At 38.2% G+C, this 21077-nt stretch overlaps 1 protein-coding gene across 1 annotated transcript in view; it reads right to left on the bottom strand.

The window, feature by feature from the left end:
* Positions 1–5689, bottom strand: part of LOC115628937 (voltage-dependent T-type calcium channel subunit alpha-1G) — a 65902-nt gene extending 60213 nt beyond the window's left edge. The window contains exons 1-2 of the mRNA XM_030525210.1: positions 5679–5689; positions 1621–2574 (exon numbers count right to left, since the gene is read on the bottom strand). Of these exons, the coding sequence (XP_030381070.1) occupies positions 1621–2574; positions 5679–5689 (965 nt within the window). The remainder of the gene's footprint in view (positions 1–1620; positions 2575–5678) is intronic.
* Positions 5690–21077: the final 15388 nt, after the last annotated feature.

Raw genomic sequence — 21077 nt, 5'->3', positions numbered from 1 at the left:
GATGTTGCTGCTGCTGATGCTGCTGCTCCACATTATCCGACTACTGACAGCAACAACTGATGGCTGCCAAGTACGAGCAGACGAGGCAATGGACGAGACAGTTCCCCAGCCAATGCGGGGAGGAGGCTGCAGGGAATCGCAACACACACACACAACAACAACTATAGTTGTATCAACTGACAAGCAAAACTCAACGGAAATGAATTGAAGAAGAAAAATGCAAACGCAACGGCTGTGATGGCTTTGACGGCGTCGGCAACGGAGGCGTGGCTTTGGTTGGAGTTCTGTCGCCGCCGTTGATGAGCTGAGAACTCAGCTCTGATATTTATATGTATGTATATGCGCCACCCCACATACACACAGTATAATATACACACACCTGCAATTGCTGACATTGAAGCATACATTTTGCAGTAGCATCGACAAAAAATCAAAAAAATAACCAAAATAATAAAAGATACGGAAAACTCGACGGTACAAAAATCAATAAGCTGCTGCGTTTGCTTTTACAGCCGAGTCTGTGTCCGCGTCCACGCTCGCGTGAAAAATGTAAAACAAGCGACGAATATATGACAAGGACGCACGCGTCCGTTGGTTAGATGACAACGCCCCCGAGGCCTGCTGCCTGCTGCATGGGGCCCAGGGACCCGCTTGCAGCAGCACGGGCAAACGAAACGAAATTAAGCCGACTGACAAAACGAAGGACGCAACTGCCATGCCTGCGTCAATTAGCCAGCCCAAATGGGTAAGAGATCTAAAATCTGGCAAGAGCTAGCTACTCAGTGAGAAATGGGGGGGTGTCCCTCATCTACCTCTGGGGAATGCATCATGTTCGCAATTTATTTGATACTGTGCTGTAGAAATTGTTCAATTTTTAAGCACCTGTCTAAAACAATAGCAGGACCTTTAGCTCTAATGAATCAATCTCTGATGTCACCAGTACTGCAAAACAATGCAGATAAATCGATCGTTCGACAGATTCGACAGATTCATGTGCGTATTTATTGCAACATATCGAATTTTGTACATTATTACATTTAAATATATGTCGACTCTTCTGAAGAGGCACTATATGTTTGTTTAGAAAAAGTGTAAGTTAAAAGATACAAAAAACGTGAGCTGTCGTTAGACACGAATCATTTTGGTGTAGCTCGATAGCAAACAATTTGAATCGAAATAATTTGAAGTTCTAATAAAATGGTCCTTCTTTATTTTATGCTTCTTTGTTGTGATTTATTTGATTGCAAAAAAAATTTATGAAATTTCAATGACACTGCTTAATTCCTACACAGTCTAGGGACATCGGGAAGAGACTTTTTTTAGTACAGGGACCCGTTGCAGCAGTCAATATAAAATTAATCTCGTGTTGGAACGCGCAAATGTTCAAATTTTAGCATAATAGAAAATGGCGTTTTATATTTTTAAATCGTTGTAGATTATGTCTAAGCATTTCTTATTAAAATCAACAAGCTACTGACATCATTTGGTATCTTTGTGTTTTCAATTGTTACTTACCATGTCGCAGAAAATTGTTTAAAAACATAAATAACTAAAAAATGATATGGATAATAAAGTGATGGCGCAATATTTATGGTAATTATTTGTTTTGGCAAAGGATATGGATTGGTGATGAGCATCAGGCACCAGTTGCGCGGCCGCGTGTCCTGCGTCAGCGACTTCATGGCGATCTCCGGAAAGCCCGGGTATGGCAGATTCGGCTCCCCCGACGAACTAGACGATGACGTATGTGACGAGTCGCCGTCGTCGGAGCTGCAGCTGCCATTGCAGCTGGAGGCGGTCGAAGAGCTGGCCGCAGACACGCCGCCGCCGCCGCCGCCGCCGGCCCCACCACTGGGCGTTGATGCGGCACTATGCCTTCTTGATGTGCGCCGTCGACGCTGCCGCTGTTGCTGTGGCTGCGACCCCTGCTGGCTAGAATTTCCGGCAACACGACGCCTCTGCGCCGAATCGGAAGCGATCGATGGCTGGCGTCGTGGGCGCGTTGAGGAGTCACCCATATGATGCTGCTGCCTGCCACTCGGCGTAGGCGTGGCTGGTGCAGGTGTAGGCGAAGGCGTTGGCGTTGGTGTAGGCGTGCCCATCACTTTGGCACTTGAGGAACTTGTTTTGCGCAGCCTTTTTGAGGCGCTGCCACTCCGGCGCAACTTTTGCTGGCCAGGATCGACGACAACCGTCATGGGTGGCTCTTCACTGGAATGCATTTTGTTTAGCTTGCTGCTTCTGTTGTTACTGCCGCTGTTGCTGTTGCCGTTATTGTTATTTTTGTTGTTATTATTGTTGCTGCCGTTACCGTTATTATTGTTGTTGCTGTTGTTGCTGGATGTGCAGCCACCATCCGTTGAAGCCACGCGACGTCGCTGGCCATTGTTGGCCAATATGAGGGTGTCTATGGTCTGGCAATTGTTGTTGCTATTGCTACTGTTATTGTTGTTGTTGTTGCTGTTGATATTGTTATTGTTGTTGTTGCTGCAACTGTTACTGTTACTGCTACTGCCAATGATTAAGGCTTGGCCAGCTTGCCCTTTATTAATAGCGGTTGTTCCTGTGGTTGCTGCTGTTAGCTGCTGCAACATTTTCTGTTGGCTCTACTCTCGACTGTGGGCCACCCCAGGCAGCTCCTGTCATTTCATCTTGTGCGCTGCGTCTGCTGTATGGCAAAGAAATAGAGGGGGAGAGAAAAGAGAGAGGTTAGTTAGAGATTAGGCAGCTATTACCTATGGCAGCTTCATCAAGAGCCCATAAAAATCTATTTGTTTTTTATTTTGCCCGTGGTAACAGACACCACGTGGCGTATGCACAATGTCTAAGCCAAACATACACCCGACACAAACACACACACGCGCTACATGAGCAGCCCCAGAGGCGTGTGTGTGTGTGTGTGTGCCTGTGTGTTTGGCACTTGGCATTGTACGTGCAAAGTTTGTGAATTGATTTTTAATGTGGCGCACCGACCTGCACCCTCAACCCGCTGCTCACCACAGTCAGGAGACCCTCCACCATAATGAAGCCAAAACATAATTTATGTGCGTGTGTGTAAGTGTGTGCGTGTTTAAGGGTGGGGGTGCGTTTGCGTGTGTGAGCCGTAAAAATAATGAGCAGCATATTTTGCGCCCACAACCAAAACTGTAGCATACTTTTCTGCTGTGCCAGTGTATGTTCAATCATTAATTACATACGTGTGCGCCTGTACGTGTATATGTTAACTGAAAATTGGGCTGAGCCGCTCCAAACCTACATACACATAACACATTAACGTGCCAAAAAGTGCTACGTTGTGGTTTTTGGCGCAGACGCGCATACATAAAGACATACATAGTCTTGTATATTGATGTATAGGAGTATGTGTTACCAAGTATATACATGTATATATGTGTAACTGTGTGAAAATGGCTTTATTGATACGCAAAAGGTTTTGCACAATTTGAAAAAAAAAATCATCAGCAGCAACAATAACAACCACGTCGATGTCAGTCCCTGCAGTGGAGGAGTGAGTTATTTAGAATATGTGTCTATCATTTTAAAGGAGCTTTTCTCTTTTTCGATCTACTCAACGCTTTGTCATAATGTATTTCGTTTCAGCAAACAGAGTGCAGAGGAACATTAAGACTACAAACAATATCAAATATTCAATACTATGTTGATTATAATTTTTTTTAAATAAGTAATTATAGCTAATAAGAAGTCGAAATGTTCAAGGACTTAAACAAAATAAAAAATAATGCTAGACAATCAATGACTGTAGATTTAGTTTATGTAGTTACGGAATTACGGACAGTATAGAGGATATACTCGTAGTGGGAGAGGGGGAGACGAATCTTAAACACACAAATATTAATAATACATTTTTATTTATTTTATTACCTATTACAGAGCAAAGTCTGCACATATTGGTATTATTGTCACCTAAACAGATTAACAAACAAATGGATGTACGGACGAACATGTCCAAAAATATTCCTTGCTTCATGTGAATTGCGAATTTATATGCTTTATGTTTTTTTCTGTCTACATTCACATATGTATTACTATTAAGCTCATTTTTTTATACATCTCACTTATTAAATAAGTATATTTATGTATGACTTTTTACGTTTCAATAAATTGCTTTTACTTGGTTTTAAATAATAATCATTAAAAAAAGCTTTTAAAATTCAAAACTATTGAAATTGAATATTATACCTTTGTACTTCAAAGGAAGTTTAAAAAGATATGTTTAAGTGGCTCGTGGTGTCTATTCCTAATCCAATAATTTAAATATGTAATTGCAAGTTTTCTAAAATTTAATTAATTACGCAAATAGAGGAAAAGACAAACTGATTCATATTAATATTGTTAAATAATTAAAGTTAATGCTAAGCTAGACGCTTTACCAATCCTTAAGGCTGTTAGATTTAAAAAAATCGAAAATGTATCGATATAGCTGCGAGCAACCTCATGAAGGGCTCTAAGATGCCAGCCAATGTAACTGAAGCAAACATGATGATTAACCATGCCATTATGAATAATATGATATATTCTTGTATCGTGTTTTGTTTGCACCATTTATGGAAATGCCTTCAACAATGACCTTGCTTCTTGGTGGTAGCTGGCCACCATTGTTTGGCAACGTGACACGTGTGTTCTGATGGCGGCACGTCGACCAGTCTAGCCTCCCAGCTACGCACAATCGGCTCAGTAGCAGTTAGCCAAAATATCAAAATAATTAATCGTCTGCTGGCGCCATTTTGCTTACAAACCGGAAACGGAAGTCAACGCTAAGACAAACAACACTAGCCAAGGAATGGATATACAGACGTATACGCCAGTACAAGCTCATATGTTTATACGTGTTTATATGTGTAACGGTACAAGTTGCGATATAAATTTCAAATGAACAAGCGCAGCATACGCGTCACACAGGCTCGCAAAAAAACAAAAAAAAAAACTATAACAACAACAGCGCCAACAGGAAAGTTTGTAAGCGCCTTGTACAAAAACATAAAACACATATGTAAACACATGCACGCACACACAAACACACACACACTCGCTAGCACACACATAAATAATTAAACACAAACAGCGAGCAAAGGCAAAACTTTGAACGGCCCAAAAAAGCAAAAAGCGGCAAGCGCCAGAAACCAATACACATTCGCATTTATGGGAGCACGCAGTCATACGCACACACACACACACACACACACACACACACACAGAAAAGAGAGAGAGAGAGAGAGAGTATAAGGTCGAAATGGAAATAACGCAAGTTTTTCAGCTGAAAATTGTATGCTTTTGCATATTCCGGCTTAGGCAAATTTTGAAATTAGAATCCACATTCCAATGTTAGGGCTAAGCTCTCATGCGTAAAGGCATTTAGCTTCGTCGATTGCGATTTTTAAATCATTCTTCATTCTTCACTTATTCCAAATTCACCTACGTAGGACTTGAAAAATATATTTGATATCTTTACACACAATTTACTCCCATAGTTAGTAGATGTTTTCCTTACATTTGATGAACACTTTCGACAACAATAATTCTTACCAATGGGGAATTCATACTAAGTATCTTTGTATATTATATCCAAAGTCAAATATTTGAGAATATTTAACAGCTTGAGTATGTTTTTAAAACCAACATATAATTTATAATTTAGTTTGCATTAGTTGTTGACTTACTTTAGTTCCATTTTAGCGTATTAATAACAAAAAAACCTTTTAGCTACACAAAAACAACTAAATTCATATTACAAGTTTAGCATTTTGCACAAATATTAAAAATTAAACGACTACTCTTCTATTTAGACCCATATAAGAGCAACCAATATAACAGCAACAAGACTCAAGTAAATGTATTATCAATTAATAATAAGTTAATCGTTGTTGTTTTATTATCTTTGTTCATTATGGCTATTTACGTATCTGACCACATTTGGCTTTACATCAAAAAATTAAAAGTCTATAAAAGTTTGTTGTTTTATCAAAGTTTAATAGGGAATTTACCCAATTTAACTAATGTGGGAAACTTTTACATTTATCATAACACATTTTGAAATATTGAAAAGCAAAGTCGAACAAGTGTTTTGAACATTTCTGTTGCACTTTTTATTAATTGAGAGACATGATGTATTGACTTCATTTTTTTGAATCTCAGTTTATATTTAAATAACTTCAGAAAACTGACAGTGGATAAATTAAATAAAAAATAAACTGTTTTATATTTTTGAATGAAATCAATAACATTATTAATGCATAACATTTGCATTACAATATTCTTTCAGGTTTCGCTGAAATCATTGTTTGAACTGTTCACCTTGAAAGCGACTTCTGTTTTTGTTGCATGTGAATGCATTGTTTTTTTTTTGTTTTTTTTTTAATTAACTTAAAAACACACAATTGCCCAACATCGACCCCAGCACCAAATATAGGCTAATCAAGAGCTATAACTTTTGTCGAAATAAAAGAATATTTTGGCATATTTTTTTTTTTTTTCATTTTGAATGCATTGGAATGTTCAGATTAATTTCGAAATGGAACACAAGTTTTATAGATGGCACAAATTGTGCTTGCAATCCCATCGTCTAGGTTCATCAACTGTTTTTTATAAATGCAACTAGAAACAGTTTGGAAGTAAACATTTTGTTATTGGAAAGCATTTTCGAGTTGATATTCGGTCGACTACAAACTTTTACAATTTTGACTCAAACTTTAAGTGAATAAGTATAAAGCAACCGATATAGTAAATATATTTTGGTCCTTGCTACACGTAATAGAAGCAATTACTTCACATATTGAGGAGCAAGGTTTCTATGCTTTAGAATCTATTAGTTGTAATTAGTTAATAGAATGTCGAGCCACATGAGCGAAATTATATTGGAAGGCTTTGTAATATCCTTATTTTTAAAGCTTAGGGAGTTGAAAAATAGTACTGTTAAGGCAGAAGGATTTCAACTTTTAAGCTTTGATTATACAAATATATTTTATATATTTATTAATTTATTTAAATTTATTTAAATTTAATTACTTATTTACATACTTAGCAGCAATATTTCTAACCTTGCGAATGTATTAGTTTTAATTAGTTATTACAAATTAATTGCCTACATGTCAGAATTGGTCCTGGAAGGCTTTGTAATATCTTTACTTTACATTAAGGTGTTCAAAAATACTGCTGTTTATGCAGAACATTTTAAACTTTTAAGCTTTGATTATAAATATAATATAAATATAATATATATTATAAATATATCTTTTATGCATTTCGCATTATCGCTCTTAGATCGACCAGATGGGCGTGTGTATACGTGCAATGATAAATTGGCCCACTGTGCAAATTAAATGTATATTTATATTTGCGCAGCTTTATAACTGATTATCTGAGCTGTTTTTGTTTGCGATGCTGCTGTCGTTGCTGTTAATATTCTTGTTTTTAGTTTTGCTGGCATTCCAAAGCCCAGTTTCCCAAATACGGTTCAGGCCATGTGGCCTGCCTGTCTGTCTCTTGAATTATTTGTGTTCGTGTGCTCGCGTGGATGTGTGTTTGTTGTGTTTGTTTATGCAAATATATTTTATGTGTACGTTTCAACTTGCCGAAAATTTGTATAATTCACTTTTAAATGCAAAATCAAGTCCCGCACCACTGGCATTGTTTTGCCATTGATAGCTGCCACAGATCCAGCAGCTCCCGGTTCTCTTGCTCCTGTGCCGCCTCTTCTTACCCTTTTAAGGCCGTAGCACGAATATTACGCATACGCCACATTGGACACGCTGTTGTAAATATGAAAAATGCAAATAAATCAAAAAAGGAGACGCCGCGCCGTCGCCACAGCTGATAGACATAAGCACAGACTGAGAGCTAGAGAGTGGTGGAAGAGCTTTGGCAAACTGAGATTTATGCTCCAGCTCTTGTTTATCGCGCCAGCAACGGTCGCCGCATTAGCATAAATAGTTGAGCAGCACACAGCTCTCTAACCCGAGACTGAGACTAAACTCGACAACTTTGCCAAAAAAAAATTTTGCATTTTAAATGCCAAAAAGGCGTCAACTTGCTCGACTCATTCCAAGACTTAATACTTGGCTGCACTAATATTTAACAGATTTAGTAATTAACATTCCGTATCGATGAGTTCTGAAATCCGTCATCTTGAATGAGAGGAAAATCAATTGGTTTCAATGATAAGATATTTCAGATTTTCAACTGATCCAGACATGGAGACAACATTTCAAGCAGCTGGACTGCTGTGTAAGCTGCCAGGACACGTAAGAAAGGTGTCCATTTTCACAGCATTTACTTTATAGTCTATTAGCGTTTGGCACATTTGCTCCACACTCACTACACGGCCAAATAGAATAGAGCGCTAGAATCAAGCGAGTCCGGCTCTTGTAGCCCCTGCACCCGTCCCATCTCCACAGTCCTTCAACTTAAATTGGCTTTATTGTAAGTAGGGGCATAGCTTCCCGGACTGGCAAATAAACCTTCCCCCACCGGGAAGACATTATCCACCTTACATTTTGCTTTTAATTATATTTATCTCTTATTATTTAAGTATTTTTATTTTAATTTATTATTATTTTAATTTAATTATACTTGCTTTTGTTTATTATTGCCGTTTCTTCATCTCCATTTCTTTTTTTTTTTTTAGTTAGTTCTAAAAACGTCTCTGACTTTGAATCGGGCCGTATAGGATTCCCCCACCAAGTCGAATTCATTATTAGATATTTTTATAATTTCTGTTTATCCATAAACAAATTAATTAATAATAATATAAAAGCATTACTACGTTAGAGTGACTTTTTCGCCAATCGTTCTCATGGGAAATAAGTATGTACGTATATGTTAAAGCACCGAAGTGATGAGAAACTTAAGAATATAGTAAGGCATTGCGAGAGAAATTGTAAGCATATTTTTAAAAGCTGTATGGTATAAGCTAGTAGTGCACCGCACGCTTGGATAATAAGACTACATATGCTTTGTGATCAGACAAGATTAAATTGATTAAATTAATTTGAAATTTGCCTCCAAAATCCAATTGTCAGGGTATAACGATTTCCTGATGAATTCCTTCTAACAATGTATGTATAAACCTCAATTATTTTAGCTCTTGTAGTGCATCTCCTTGCTTCTTAGTCTCAACAATTGAAGTAGGCTCCGCTTTCGAATTGTTGGTTGACCAACAAGTCAAGCCCAACCAGTTCTTGCTTGTCTGGACCGGCGATAACACGTTATCTTTATGGCCAACGGCTGAGCAACTTTGGCTTCTTGGGCTGCTTGGACCGGGTGCTGCAGCTGGAGTAGGCGCAGCACCTCCTGGCCAGCATTTGCCATTTCATTAGGCAATAACACGCACATCCCGGCTGTCCGGTCCGGTGCTCACAGCTCACAGCTCACGGCTCACGAAGTATTTAGCATTAATATTTATGATTGCTTATCTGTATGTGCTTAGCGCACCAATACACTTCGATTCACACACATACTATATACGTGTATGTGGGTGTGTGTGTGTGTGTGTGCTCGGCAGTCGCATGTTCGTTTTCATGGCTTGCTTATTGCGCTGATTTTATTTTTATTTCCATTTTCATTTTTGCGAGCGCATAAAAAGAAAAACTCATTTTCATGTACAGCAGCTGCCAAGCGCCACGCAAGCCGAACAAAATCGTTACCTGCACGCACAAACCAGCGGCATCAACAATATAGGCATAACTATAAGAACAAAACAAATGCCAACAACAACACACCAGCACCTACACACACACACACACACACACACACAGTTGAAGTTTTTTCCATTTCATTTTCCAATTTCATTTCTCGGTGTATTCTGTTCTCTGCACTGTTCTTTGTGTTTTCTTTAGTGGGTTTGTTGCTCTTCAGCTTCATTGAACGCGGGCGCATTTATTGTTGTTGTTGCTTTAGAGTTTTTGTTTTGATTGCCTGGACTTGAGCTTCAGTCCCAGTCTCAGCCTCTCTTCGCCTCAACGTTATCTCCAGCCTCTATCCTCATTCTCAATCTCATCCTGCACGGAAGCCAATGCTTGACTCGCCTCTTATTCTGCCTATCCGTTTGTCTGTCTGCCTTTCTGCCTGTCTGTCTGTCTGTCTGTATGTATGTGAATGTTATTTGCGTGTGCTTATTGTCGTTTTAAATACACAGCCATAAAATTCATATTTTTATGCCAAGCTTTTATCGGCCATTTCATGGACCACCTTCAAGCCTGTTGAGCGCATAAACAAATACCGAGAGCATATACCAACAAGCATAAAACAAGGAGCGAAAGCACACAGTGAGACTCTCAGACTAGGAAACGAAAACGTTGGAGGGAGAGGGAGAGGAAGGGAGCAAGTATATGTGTGCTTAAGCGTCGCGTTGCCGTGGCGTCCCTATTCATCCTACCATTCAGTCTCTGGCCAACAACAGCAATTGAGCAACTAATGCGATGACAACAAAATTTGTATGCCATCATCAATCGAAATATTAAATGCTAATGCGTTAATAAATTAACGATACCAATATAAAAGGTTTCAATTAGTTTATGAATAGGTTATAGCTGCTATAATCAATCCATGTTGATGGCTATCATCAGACATAATAAAATGGGTCAGGAGTCCCATAAGTTGAGAATGGGATTAATTCTAAGAATTGGCTAATAATGAGCACCTTGCTTTTTTATTTATTAGAAATCTTAGTACTTATTGAGATAATCAATAAATTTGAACATTCTACGGCTGTGTATTGCTTACAAATGTATGTCTATTAGTCAATCGGCAATGTTCTCATTTACTATTTCGATATTAATAGACCCCTAATAATATTACATTTTGAAAATTCCTAGGTAACTAATTCAAAACACAAATGACCGCTAAGAGTAAAGCTTGTTGCCTAAAAAATATGCAACTATATATTCAAAATTCGTGCATTCCAAGTTTTTTCTCCTTTCAAACTTAAACTTTTGTCTTCAACTGGATATAATGAATTTTCGGGTAAAGCATGTTTTCATTTTATTTCCGAATTTAGCGGACGATTTTTTATAATTCTTTATGAAAGATTATATTGTTGTCTTTTCTATGCCTTCAAATAGTTTTCTTGTTGAATAAAGTAACAAATTATAAAAATATATCTGTTCGTTGTCCGCTTCAAATGTCTCCTCCTTATTTCAACAAATATGATTGTAATTCTTTAACTCTCAGTATACCTGTCCATCGTTATCGTGAACTATTTTCAGCTTTTTATATATAATTCAATAAAGCATGTTTAATTTCGCGATTTCTTTTTATTTTCTTCTTGGCTCAGCCGCAAATATTTAACATAATTATAAAAATTCCGCTGTGATTTATTTACTTAGCGTTCATCAATATTGCGCATACGCCAGGTAGCACAAAGTGACGTGAGCCTCGCCTGTTGCCCTGACTGAGCTGTTGTTGTTGTTGTTGTTGCTCTTGTTGGTATTTTTGTAGTATTACCAATGCGACCCACATACCGAACACAGGCAGCCCACGTTTAATCAACGGGCCAGCGAGTGCGCGCGCTTTTAAGTAATGAGCACACGTTTTTACCGCTCCTTGCGCTCTGCTTGGCATCGGCATCGGCGTCGACGTCGACGTTGCCGCCTCATTGGCAGCAGCTGCACTGTGTAAAAATAATATAAAAAATAACAAGGAAAAAAGCACAGGTAAAAGTTGTTGCTACCGCACAAATCTCAAACGAAGGTTGCGGCGCTGTCTCGATATTGTAAATTGCTTGCCACTGCTGACATTGAAAGGAACGAGGAATTTGCTGAAAGGCGGCATGGAAAACTCACAACAACAACAACAACAGCAGCAACAATACGAACAGTAGCAGAAATAAATATAAAGCATAAACATAAGGCAACTGAAATCTGACACGAGCAGCAAGCAGTGAGAAGAAGCGTGGCTAACGTGTCAAAGTTCCTGATCGGAAAGGGAAATTGCATAGTGCTTGTAATAAAAGGATAGCATGCTTTTAGGCTGGCGTTCAATTAAGCAGCCACCTCCTAGCGACTTCCACACGCACACATTTCACATTTGTGTGTGCTTGTGTGCGTGTGTGACAAACAAATGAAAAATTACTTAGCCAACACCCCCCAAAGCTGGCTTTAAATTCAATTTGCTATGCGCTTAGCATGCCTTGCAATAACAAACAAGAATGAAATGCTGTGCCCGAGCGGGTTTAAACTCTGAAATACCCTGTACTCACTCCAACAAAGCAACAAAAGTTATTACAAAAAATTCGAAATTTCCTTAATTAAATTGAAGTATTAAAATACAAAATACATATTAATTTATTGACAAAAATGTACATCGATGGTTTGTCTAGTCAATTCAATGCGTGTCTATGCGTGCGAGTGTGTGGAGCACGGTGTTGAGCCAAATTAGCAACAGAGCAAGGGCCATTACAAAAGACCTAACACAATGAAACTTAACATATAAGCACCTTCCGTATAGAATTGTTAGATTTAGGTAAGCAATTTCTAGATTTACAGAAGACACAGAGAGTCAGGGCACAAAAAACTTACAAACGTGTAATTTCTCAAAATCTGAATACGAAGTTTTTTATTTTATATATTATATATTATTTCTGAGATCATACAGACAGGCGGACAATACTGAACAAGAATATATTCACGCCTCCTTTCCTGTGTTTCAAACATTTCCACTAAACTAGTATACCCTTTGGGTGCAGGGTACAAAAACATAAAATGGACGAATGGCAATACGAGAGGAAAAAATCACAGCATTAAGTTGATTTAATGCCTATGGGATAAGGATTAGAATATACATACGTATGTGGCATATGCACAATGCCACAAAGGTACCATGTGCCACACACGCACAAGCACACAAATCCATGCGGCAATCAATGGCAACGCAAAACGCAAAACGACAAAGGCAAAGGCAAAAGCAAAAGCAAAAGCAAATATAAGAGGGCGCCCCATTTTTTATGCTTCTGTCAAAGCCGCGCCTGATTACAGCTTTAAGCAGCAACCCCCGGCTCCGTCCAGATTGTTGCTGGCAGCAGCCGCTTCGAAGCCTGCAAAGTTCGACATTCATTAATGTATAGTATGTTGACCAGCCCGATAAGGTGACCATTTCCTGCTCAAGTCTGATTTTCTGCAGCAAAATTCCGTCATCTGGAGCAAGAGTTTATCACGAGCTTTTGTTGCGAGACACAAACACTGAATTGTAGCTAAAAATTAGTTATTAGGCTTTTAATTAAAGTAACTGCCTATTTGTGAATATAATGGTAGCTCTTGAAATTTAGATTAATCCGCACACTTACGGCACTAATAACAATATACGGAATAGCTTACTGTACTGGTCCTTTCTCAATAGTAGCCTTATTAGTTAAATGTTTCTTTATGCAATTTTCCTTTTGACAACACCATCGAAAAAGTTATGTTGTTCGAGAATATTTTAACAACTGATTTGCCACAGTATTAATAATAATAGGCTTAGCTTAGTGCTGTGACAGCTATGCATAAAATAAAAATGTTCAAGACTGCCCAATAATTTGAAATATTTTTAAATTTGTATAACAAGTATGTTTGCAGATTAAACGAATATAACCAAAAAGTTGCTTTATTAGAGATATGTAAAGTAAATGTGTTTGATCTGCGGTTGGATTGAACAAATCTATATACATATATATATATATATATATATATATATATATATATATAGGTTTAAACGAACTAGCAGACAGGCGGGCATATCTATATCGATTCGTCTTGTGAAACTGCCAATACATACAAAAAATGGAGTACGCCACAACACCTTTTGCCTGTTGCTACATTTGACGCTTAGGCTTTATAATAAACATCAACATTAATTTGCTTTATCAACCAGGTCGAACTAAACTTGCTACAACTTTTGATAGGTATTAAGATTCCATGATGAAATGAATGAAAATGCCTTTCACCGAACACTGACAATTCGTATTGTAAAATTTGTTAGCAAATATTCAGAAAATTATCCAAAATCAATTTAACAACTATTAATACGAGTCCTACATCATTCCTTGAGGCTTCATGCTGCTCGAATTAATTGAGCCTTCGACAAATTGAGATATTAGTATCAATTACAGGACACTCTCTCGAGTAGACGGATGTTCACCTTTTGCAATTACTTCTATGACTTCGGTTTGTCTTGTGTTGCTGTGCAAATTATGTTTTAAGTGAAATCAATCAACTTGTTGAGCTGTGTGGTTAGGATTCTACGAGCAAGCCAACAGTTAAGCGAATGTCTGTCAACAGGAACTGGAATATGAGTAGAATAAAATTATAAAGGCATAGGCTGGCTTTGAACTGCGGTCAACTGCCCTGCCCTCTTCTTACGCCTCACAGCATTGACAAATTAAACAAGTAAGACAACAGCAAAAGCGAAAGCAGCAACAGCAAAAACAACAAGAAACACCACAAATTCTAATTCGATTTCTGCACGGGTTCTGTTGGGTCTGTCTCTCGGAAATGACGACGACATGTAAATACATTTGGGGCCCCCGCAACGGAAATGCTAAGAATTTTGTTGACAAAAAAAAAAAGAAAAACATCAGCAACAACAACAGGATCTGGAGTAGGAGCAGCAGCGGCAGCAGCAGAAGCAGCAACAAAGTCGACAACAAGGCAAAAGTTTTGCCCAAATCGAAAAGCACACGAATGAATTTTCATTCAATTATCTTGAACATTCGCCCGCTCGCCATCGTCATCATTGTTGTTGCTGTTGTTGTTGTTTGCTTGTTTGTTTGTCTGGGGACTGAAACTAGCCCCAAACTGCGCAGGGGAGTAAGCTAAGTGTGTGTATGACAGTGTATGTGTGTGTATGTGTGTGTGTGTGTGTCTGGTGGTTGCCCCAGGGCAGGCGGGCTATGGCATGGCCATCGTCTTGCCAACGACTGAAAATTCATAGCCGCTCTGTTTCAATTTCTGTTTGTTGTCATACTCTTGGTGTTGTTCTTATTGCTGTTGTTGTTGTTGTTGCTGATGCTGATGCTGCTGCTGCCGCTGGCCATGCTCAGTGCCATTAAATTTCATTTTATCAAACAATGAAAACGTGTCGGCTCGCACACGGCAAACGGTCGGGTCCCAAGCTCAGTGTTCAGTGCTCAGTATTCAGTGCTCAGTATTCAGTGCTCTGTGCTCTGGGCTCTGGGCTCAGGGCTTAAACTCAAGTACACCTGGCTGTGGAGATGAAGTTAGCCTCGGTCCATGGCCATTGACAATTTTTGAATTTGCGCTGCGTCGTCTGATAATTTTCAATTAAACTTGGCTAAATGATTTGCGCGCCATTGTTTCGCTATTGTTATTGCTGGTACTGTTGTTGTTTTCTCAGCTGACAATAGTCTGCGTCCTGGTTTTTAATTGCTGCCCCGGCAGGCGGTTCAGTAGGCGTACGCGCCCGTTCTAAAAATGGTCAACAACTTGGCCAAATTGCAAAATAATTTACTCCATCTTTAGGTGGCTGGGTGTTGATTAACCAGCGCGTCCTGCTGCCCATCCATTAGCCGGCGCTAAAAACTTGACTAATTGGCCAGACGGCTAAACGATGGCGGCCTCCCCTCTTCAGAGCTTCTTCACAAATTCGTTGACTCGTGGCCAGGCAAAAATGTGTTCAAAAATTACCAACACAATTCGCTTTAGCGTTAAAATGCTGCACGCATACTTACTAAGTACACGGCTCTGTATAAACACGAGAAATGGCAGCCAACTTTTATGCTTGTACAAGTATGTATATATGTACAGTATGTATGTATATAATATGTATACACATATATATAAATGAAGCGACAGTTGGTACAGCAACCAACGACGTACAGTGCCTCTAAATCAATATGGATGTATTGTATTTCATATAAATTTTGAGATATTTTCATAAAGTACATAAGCAAGCAAGCAGACTTATTCATGAACACTAATCCTTAATCCAAAAGCCACGTTATAATGCTCTTGCATTTTCAACTTTTTTATGTGCACCATCCTTCCCTCCCCTCCCTCCTTCTGTCTCCCAAGCGAATTTTCTTCGACCATCATTTGAAGATTAGTATTTTCGAAAAGTATTAAAAAGTCCTATACGACTGCATTCTATTGAATATTATTGGCTAAGGCATTTAGTTTGTAAGGGGTTGTCAGGGATCCCAATATAATAGTATTATACTTTATCGAAATGGTCGAAACGTCTTTCAAATAGTTTCTGACACTGCGTCTGACTTCAAACACTGCTACTCGTACATACTCTTTCTTACCGCTATTCTTTCGAGTATTTTGGTTGCCAGACGTCTCTTTGAATTTGAATATTAACGTCCACCTTTTACTATTCGGTATCCACATACTCATACGCATCTTTCAGTGGGTATTTATATTTATTAAAAGAGTTCTAAAAACAATCAGGTATATCTTTTCATAATAAGAAAATTAATAAAATAACATCTCTGTGTGAACCATAAAACAGCTGTACAAACGGCTGATGAGCATTCAAGAACTATGAAGACGTATCAATAAGTCTAACAGTTAATTAGTTTAAGCAATCACTTCTGGAAGTGTGACTATCTATCTCTCTCTTTACTTTGTAGATAGATTATTATTTTATGTACTTCAAGGCTAAAAGGGTGTACAATATTAGTTTCATGCAAAGAATATAGTATAGCAAAGAAAAGGACGTTTTGACGTTTGACGTGACACATCGAAATAGACATGTCTGTTTGATGAAATAACTGGATTTTGTCCACACTTACTAGACCATGTATGTATACATATATGTATGTAGACTCTTCCATTCCCTAGGCAATACCAGTTCAAATATTTATTTTATATTTATCAGCCTCTTAGCCCAACACTGAATTGCGTCAATGCTGTCCAATGTTCCAGAACTTCATCAGCAAAGCTTACATAATTAACATACCTTTTTCTACCATTTCTACCATCAAAATCGGATTATCTTAACCAAAGTTATTAGCGAAAAAATGGTGCTGCTAAAAGCACAGAGTCGAACATTTTTCAGGTACAGGATATTTTTAATTGTCGCGCTTGTTCGCCTTGTTCTTAATTCATTTCGTTACATTTTAAAATACTATATTTCTTTAATTAAAAACAATTCATTACAAATATTTTTGCGAAACTTTGGAAAACATGCCTCTACGCTATTTTGATTTTGAATGTGTTCCACGAAACACAACTACTTATAGTTTAGATTTGCGTTGAAGAAATTCTAACATTCCATTTAGTTGATGGAAATATTTTTTATTTTAAAGGAAAATGGTATCCCTTGAAATAATAAGAATTACAATAGACTTGGACTGAAGACCAGTGTGCATTGGATGGGACTAGATGAAGGCAAAGGAACAGGGAATGGCGGACATTTGAACATTTGACTGGGCGTCTGGCCTGCCAACTGCACTTATGTGGTGAGTAGTTGTTGCAGCTGTTGTTGCCTCACCTTGAGACCCACTCAAAGCGACAACAAAAACAACAGCGACTGCAAGTTCGCAAGGCCAAAAAGCGTGACAACTGTCAGAACAGGCCTGTCCAAAGCCTGCAACCGTACTCCCAACCGGCGCCAACATCAGCTGCCCCGCCCACAATCCTTAAGGCCGCCTTTTGACCTGCACACATGTGTCAGACACTCGTCGCAGTGGCAGTGGCAGCAGAAACAAAAACAGAAACAGAAACTGAAGCAGAAGCAGAAACAGAATCAGCACCAGCAACAACAATACTTTTGACCTTTGTTACAATAACAACAGCAGCAACAAAGCACACTAGCCGCTGTTGTTACTGTTACAATTATCGTTGTTTTTGTTGTTGTTGTTGTTGTCGTCTACCCCTTTCGGCCTTGTACCTTGTGTTACTGCCAAGATAAAAGCAACGAAAACCAACGCTTGGGCTGGGGGCAAGTCCAACTATTCAACTACTGCGAGTATGTGATGTGTGTGGCAATAAACATGTTTATTTTAGGCCAAAAACTATGCCAAGGCATAGTTGCGATTTGTCTGTCACTGTCTCTGACCCTTTATCTATGTATAAATGTATGTGTGTGTGTGTGTGTGTGTGTGTGTGTTCGCTCGCCATATGCTTTTGTGGCCCAAGCCGTTGCCCTGCACCTGCACCCTCACCCTCACCCTTGAACAAGCATTTTTCTTTTGTTGTGTTCTTTTTTTTATTCAATTTGAATTAAATTCCATTTTGTTGGCTGAAAAACTTGTTTCAAGGTTGTAGCAACGTAGCAACAACAAGAACATCATCCCCTCATCCCCTGCCGCACTGCATGTCACTTGGACACCCTTCTGCCATTCAACCGCACCCCTTTACTAGACCATTAAGCGCTATTAAAAAGGCCCGTGCACAAAAACACTTTCAGCCATTTCGTTCCATATTCACCCCCCCCCCCCCCTCCTCCTCACCTTTCTCCGCTCCGTCTTTGTTTTTGCAAATAAAAATTATTTGAGCATTTGATGCTGCTGCCCAATGTCGTCCCCGCTCCTCCCATTACTATCCCCGCCCCATTCACCATTCACTCAGTTTTTGCATTCGTCCGTACTGCTCCAAAACACTTGAAAAACTAAATGAAAAGCTGCTGCCCGGCTGCCTTCCTCTATTTCTTGCAATTAAGAAATTTGTCAGTCGAACGCCAGGCAAAGATTTCGATGCAGACGGAGCGAGGAAGGGGCGTGCGCTCGTCACGAATGAAATGAAATGCATTCAATTGAAAATCTACCACAAAGGCAGCCCGGTTCCACTAAGTATGTATGTATGTATGCATGTAGTCGGCCCCATGTTTAAATGGGTACATAATTAAGCAGCAAAAATATTATATGGTACGTATACTCTATAAAGAGACGGGCAGCTGGCGGATGCATAGGAAGGACTACGATGCAACATCAAAGCCAGCGAAGCAGGTTCGCCATTAGTTTTGGCTAAGTTCTTACGAAGCTGCCAACAACTTATTCCCACAACGCTTCCATGCTGGCAAGGAGTGTACAGCAATTAGTGAAGTTCGCAAAAATCGATTAAAATTGTTGTTCACATTTTTTTGGCAGCCTCTCTAATTGATTTGCTGTGTTGGAAGCTCCGCAACAAGGAGCATGCGACGAAATATTTTGCGAAAATATTTGAAGTCCAATCGCACGTGTGTTTCAATAAAAAAAAATAAAAAATTGTATTTATATTTGAATTTTCGAACGTTTTTATTTAATTGTTCATATTCATATATCACTATATAGGTCAAGGCAGAAATTGAAATTAATGTCAGTATGGAAAATAGAAAGGTTGCCCAACCTTAACACCTGGACCTGGTCTTCCATTATCTGATAGGTGAGGTTTGATCGGTTCGACAATAAAAAATATTATTAATCATTTATTCGCAAACACCTCAACAGTTGAGTGTTTAAAAATGCAAGAGGGAGGAATCAGAAATCAGAATTTCAATCCCAACTATAGACTCCTTATGTTAGCCTTAAAAAGGATACACTATTAACGTGGCATTCTATCTTTAATACATTTTAATTTTTTATTTGCATTAAACATTTATTTAGGCCAATTACTACTATCTGAATAGTTATAATGTAATTAATATTACTTATAAGCGATGTATGAGGCATCATTAATTGAAAAAATAATTAGGACAGCTTGTGGGTGCTTAATCCACTAGCTCGTTTAAGAAATCCTTCAAATTATTTACAATAGCGTGTTTTAAATTGTCTTCAGAAGAAGTAATTTTTGTTTAAGTGTATTTCGAAAACAACAAAATACACAACATTTCAATAACAGTCTACAAGTACTTTCGATGACAGACAGGTGTGTAATTTTTAATTTTTCAACTGGGAACAGTCAAGAATGTTTTCCATGTTCACTTGACCCGATTTTCGTGAGTTTTTGTAAGATGTAGAGCTTTAAATGCAAGCACATGCCCCCATAGGCTCATCAATAGATTTCTGGTGTCCTGGGTGTACAGTGTGTGTGCGTGCGAGTGCATCAAAATGTGTCGGTAATGTTGGCTGGAATTTTATGGCAACAGACCTTCCAATCCTAACGCACAGTGCATTTAGTCTCATATTTTTCAAGATTCTCTTTTCAACACAAGCAGACCCCTAGCTGAATAAATCGTTCAAGGCTAGATAAAAGTGTGTAGGTTTGTAGAACGTTTTTTTTTCAGTCCATTAAGTCCAGCTCTGCATCATTTTATCCGCATAACTATCAGGATTCATTAAAATGCCCTAATTGCCGAGCCATGCTCATTAATGCTAAAAACATACTACGATACCAACGCTAGTGATTATGCCTTATAAACTATTTTACAAATAATATTATATTTATAATGTATTAGAAATAGGTTAATAATATTATTAACATATGTATGTACATATGTACATAATAATAGGGAAGGGAGAATTAAAATCCATTCAGTTTGTCGACCATTACATTTATACGATGTAGAACTTAACGTTTTACATAATGACATACAAGTAATTTCAAAATTGATGACCTCTAGAATGCTTTAAAAATGTGCATTCGAACAAAAATGTTAACTTTTCTGTCACTCCATTAAGGTAATTCTTTTATTTTCTATTCTTATTCTTGTAAGTGTTTAAATGAAAAGCATTTCCACTACACACACGAATTCTCTTCATTTTAGAAAAAAAGCGTTGTTTTTTCGACGCACAATGATTAAAAATTATTTTATTATTTACATACAAGCTAGTATTAAAAGCTTCAATTAGCGAAGGTTTGAATCTCTAGTAGCTTTTTCAGCATTATTTCTAGAAGCACAACGTCGCCTTTATTTATACTATTAATACTCTGTGTGTTTTCTGACATTCGAACTTACATTTGGCAAGCTTTAAAAAATAGTACACGTTCTCAAAATTCTTGAGAAAATGGCTAGGATATGTTAAGGTATATATAAAAAAAACTAACAGTAATATTAGGTGTGTAACTACATTTTGCTTGTTTTGTGAACTTTCGCGAATTTCGACCTCTACAAAGAGCAACAGTGTCCGCCTTCTCCGCGGTATTTTCACACAATTCAACATGGATTAGTTGTGTAGTTATTCAATGTATTGGTTACTGTTTAAGTAA

This window comes from Scaptodrosophila lebanonensis, unplaced genomic scaffold (genome assembly GCF_003285725.1).
Source record: "Scaptodrosophila lebanonensis strain 11010-0011.00,11010-0021.00 unplaced genomic scaffold, SlebRS2 tig00000129-arrow-arrow-pilon, whole genome shotgun sequence".
In the NCBI taxonomy this organism is placed as follows: Eukaryota; Metazoa; Arthropoda; class Insecta; order Diptera; family Drosophilidae; genus Scaptodrosophila; species Scaptodrosophila lebanonensis.
The sequence above is the reverse complement of the archived record's forward strand: the minus strand, read 5'-3'. Positions and strand labels throughout refer to the sequence as shown.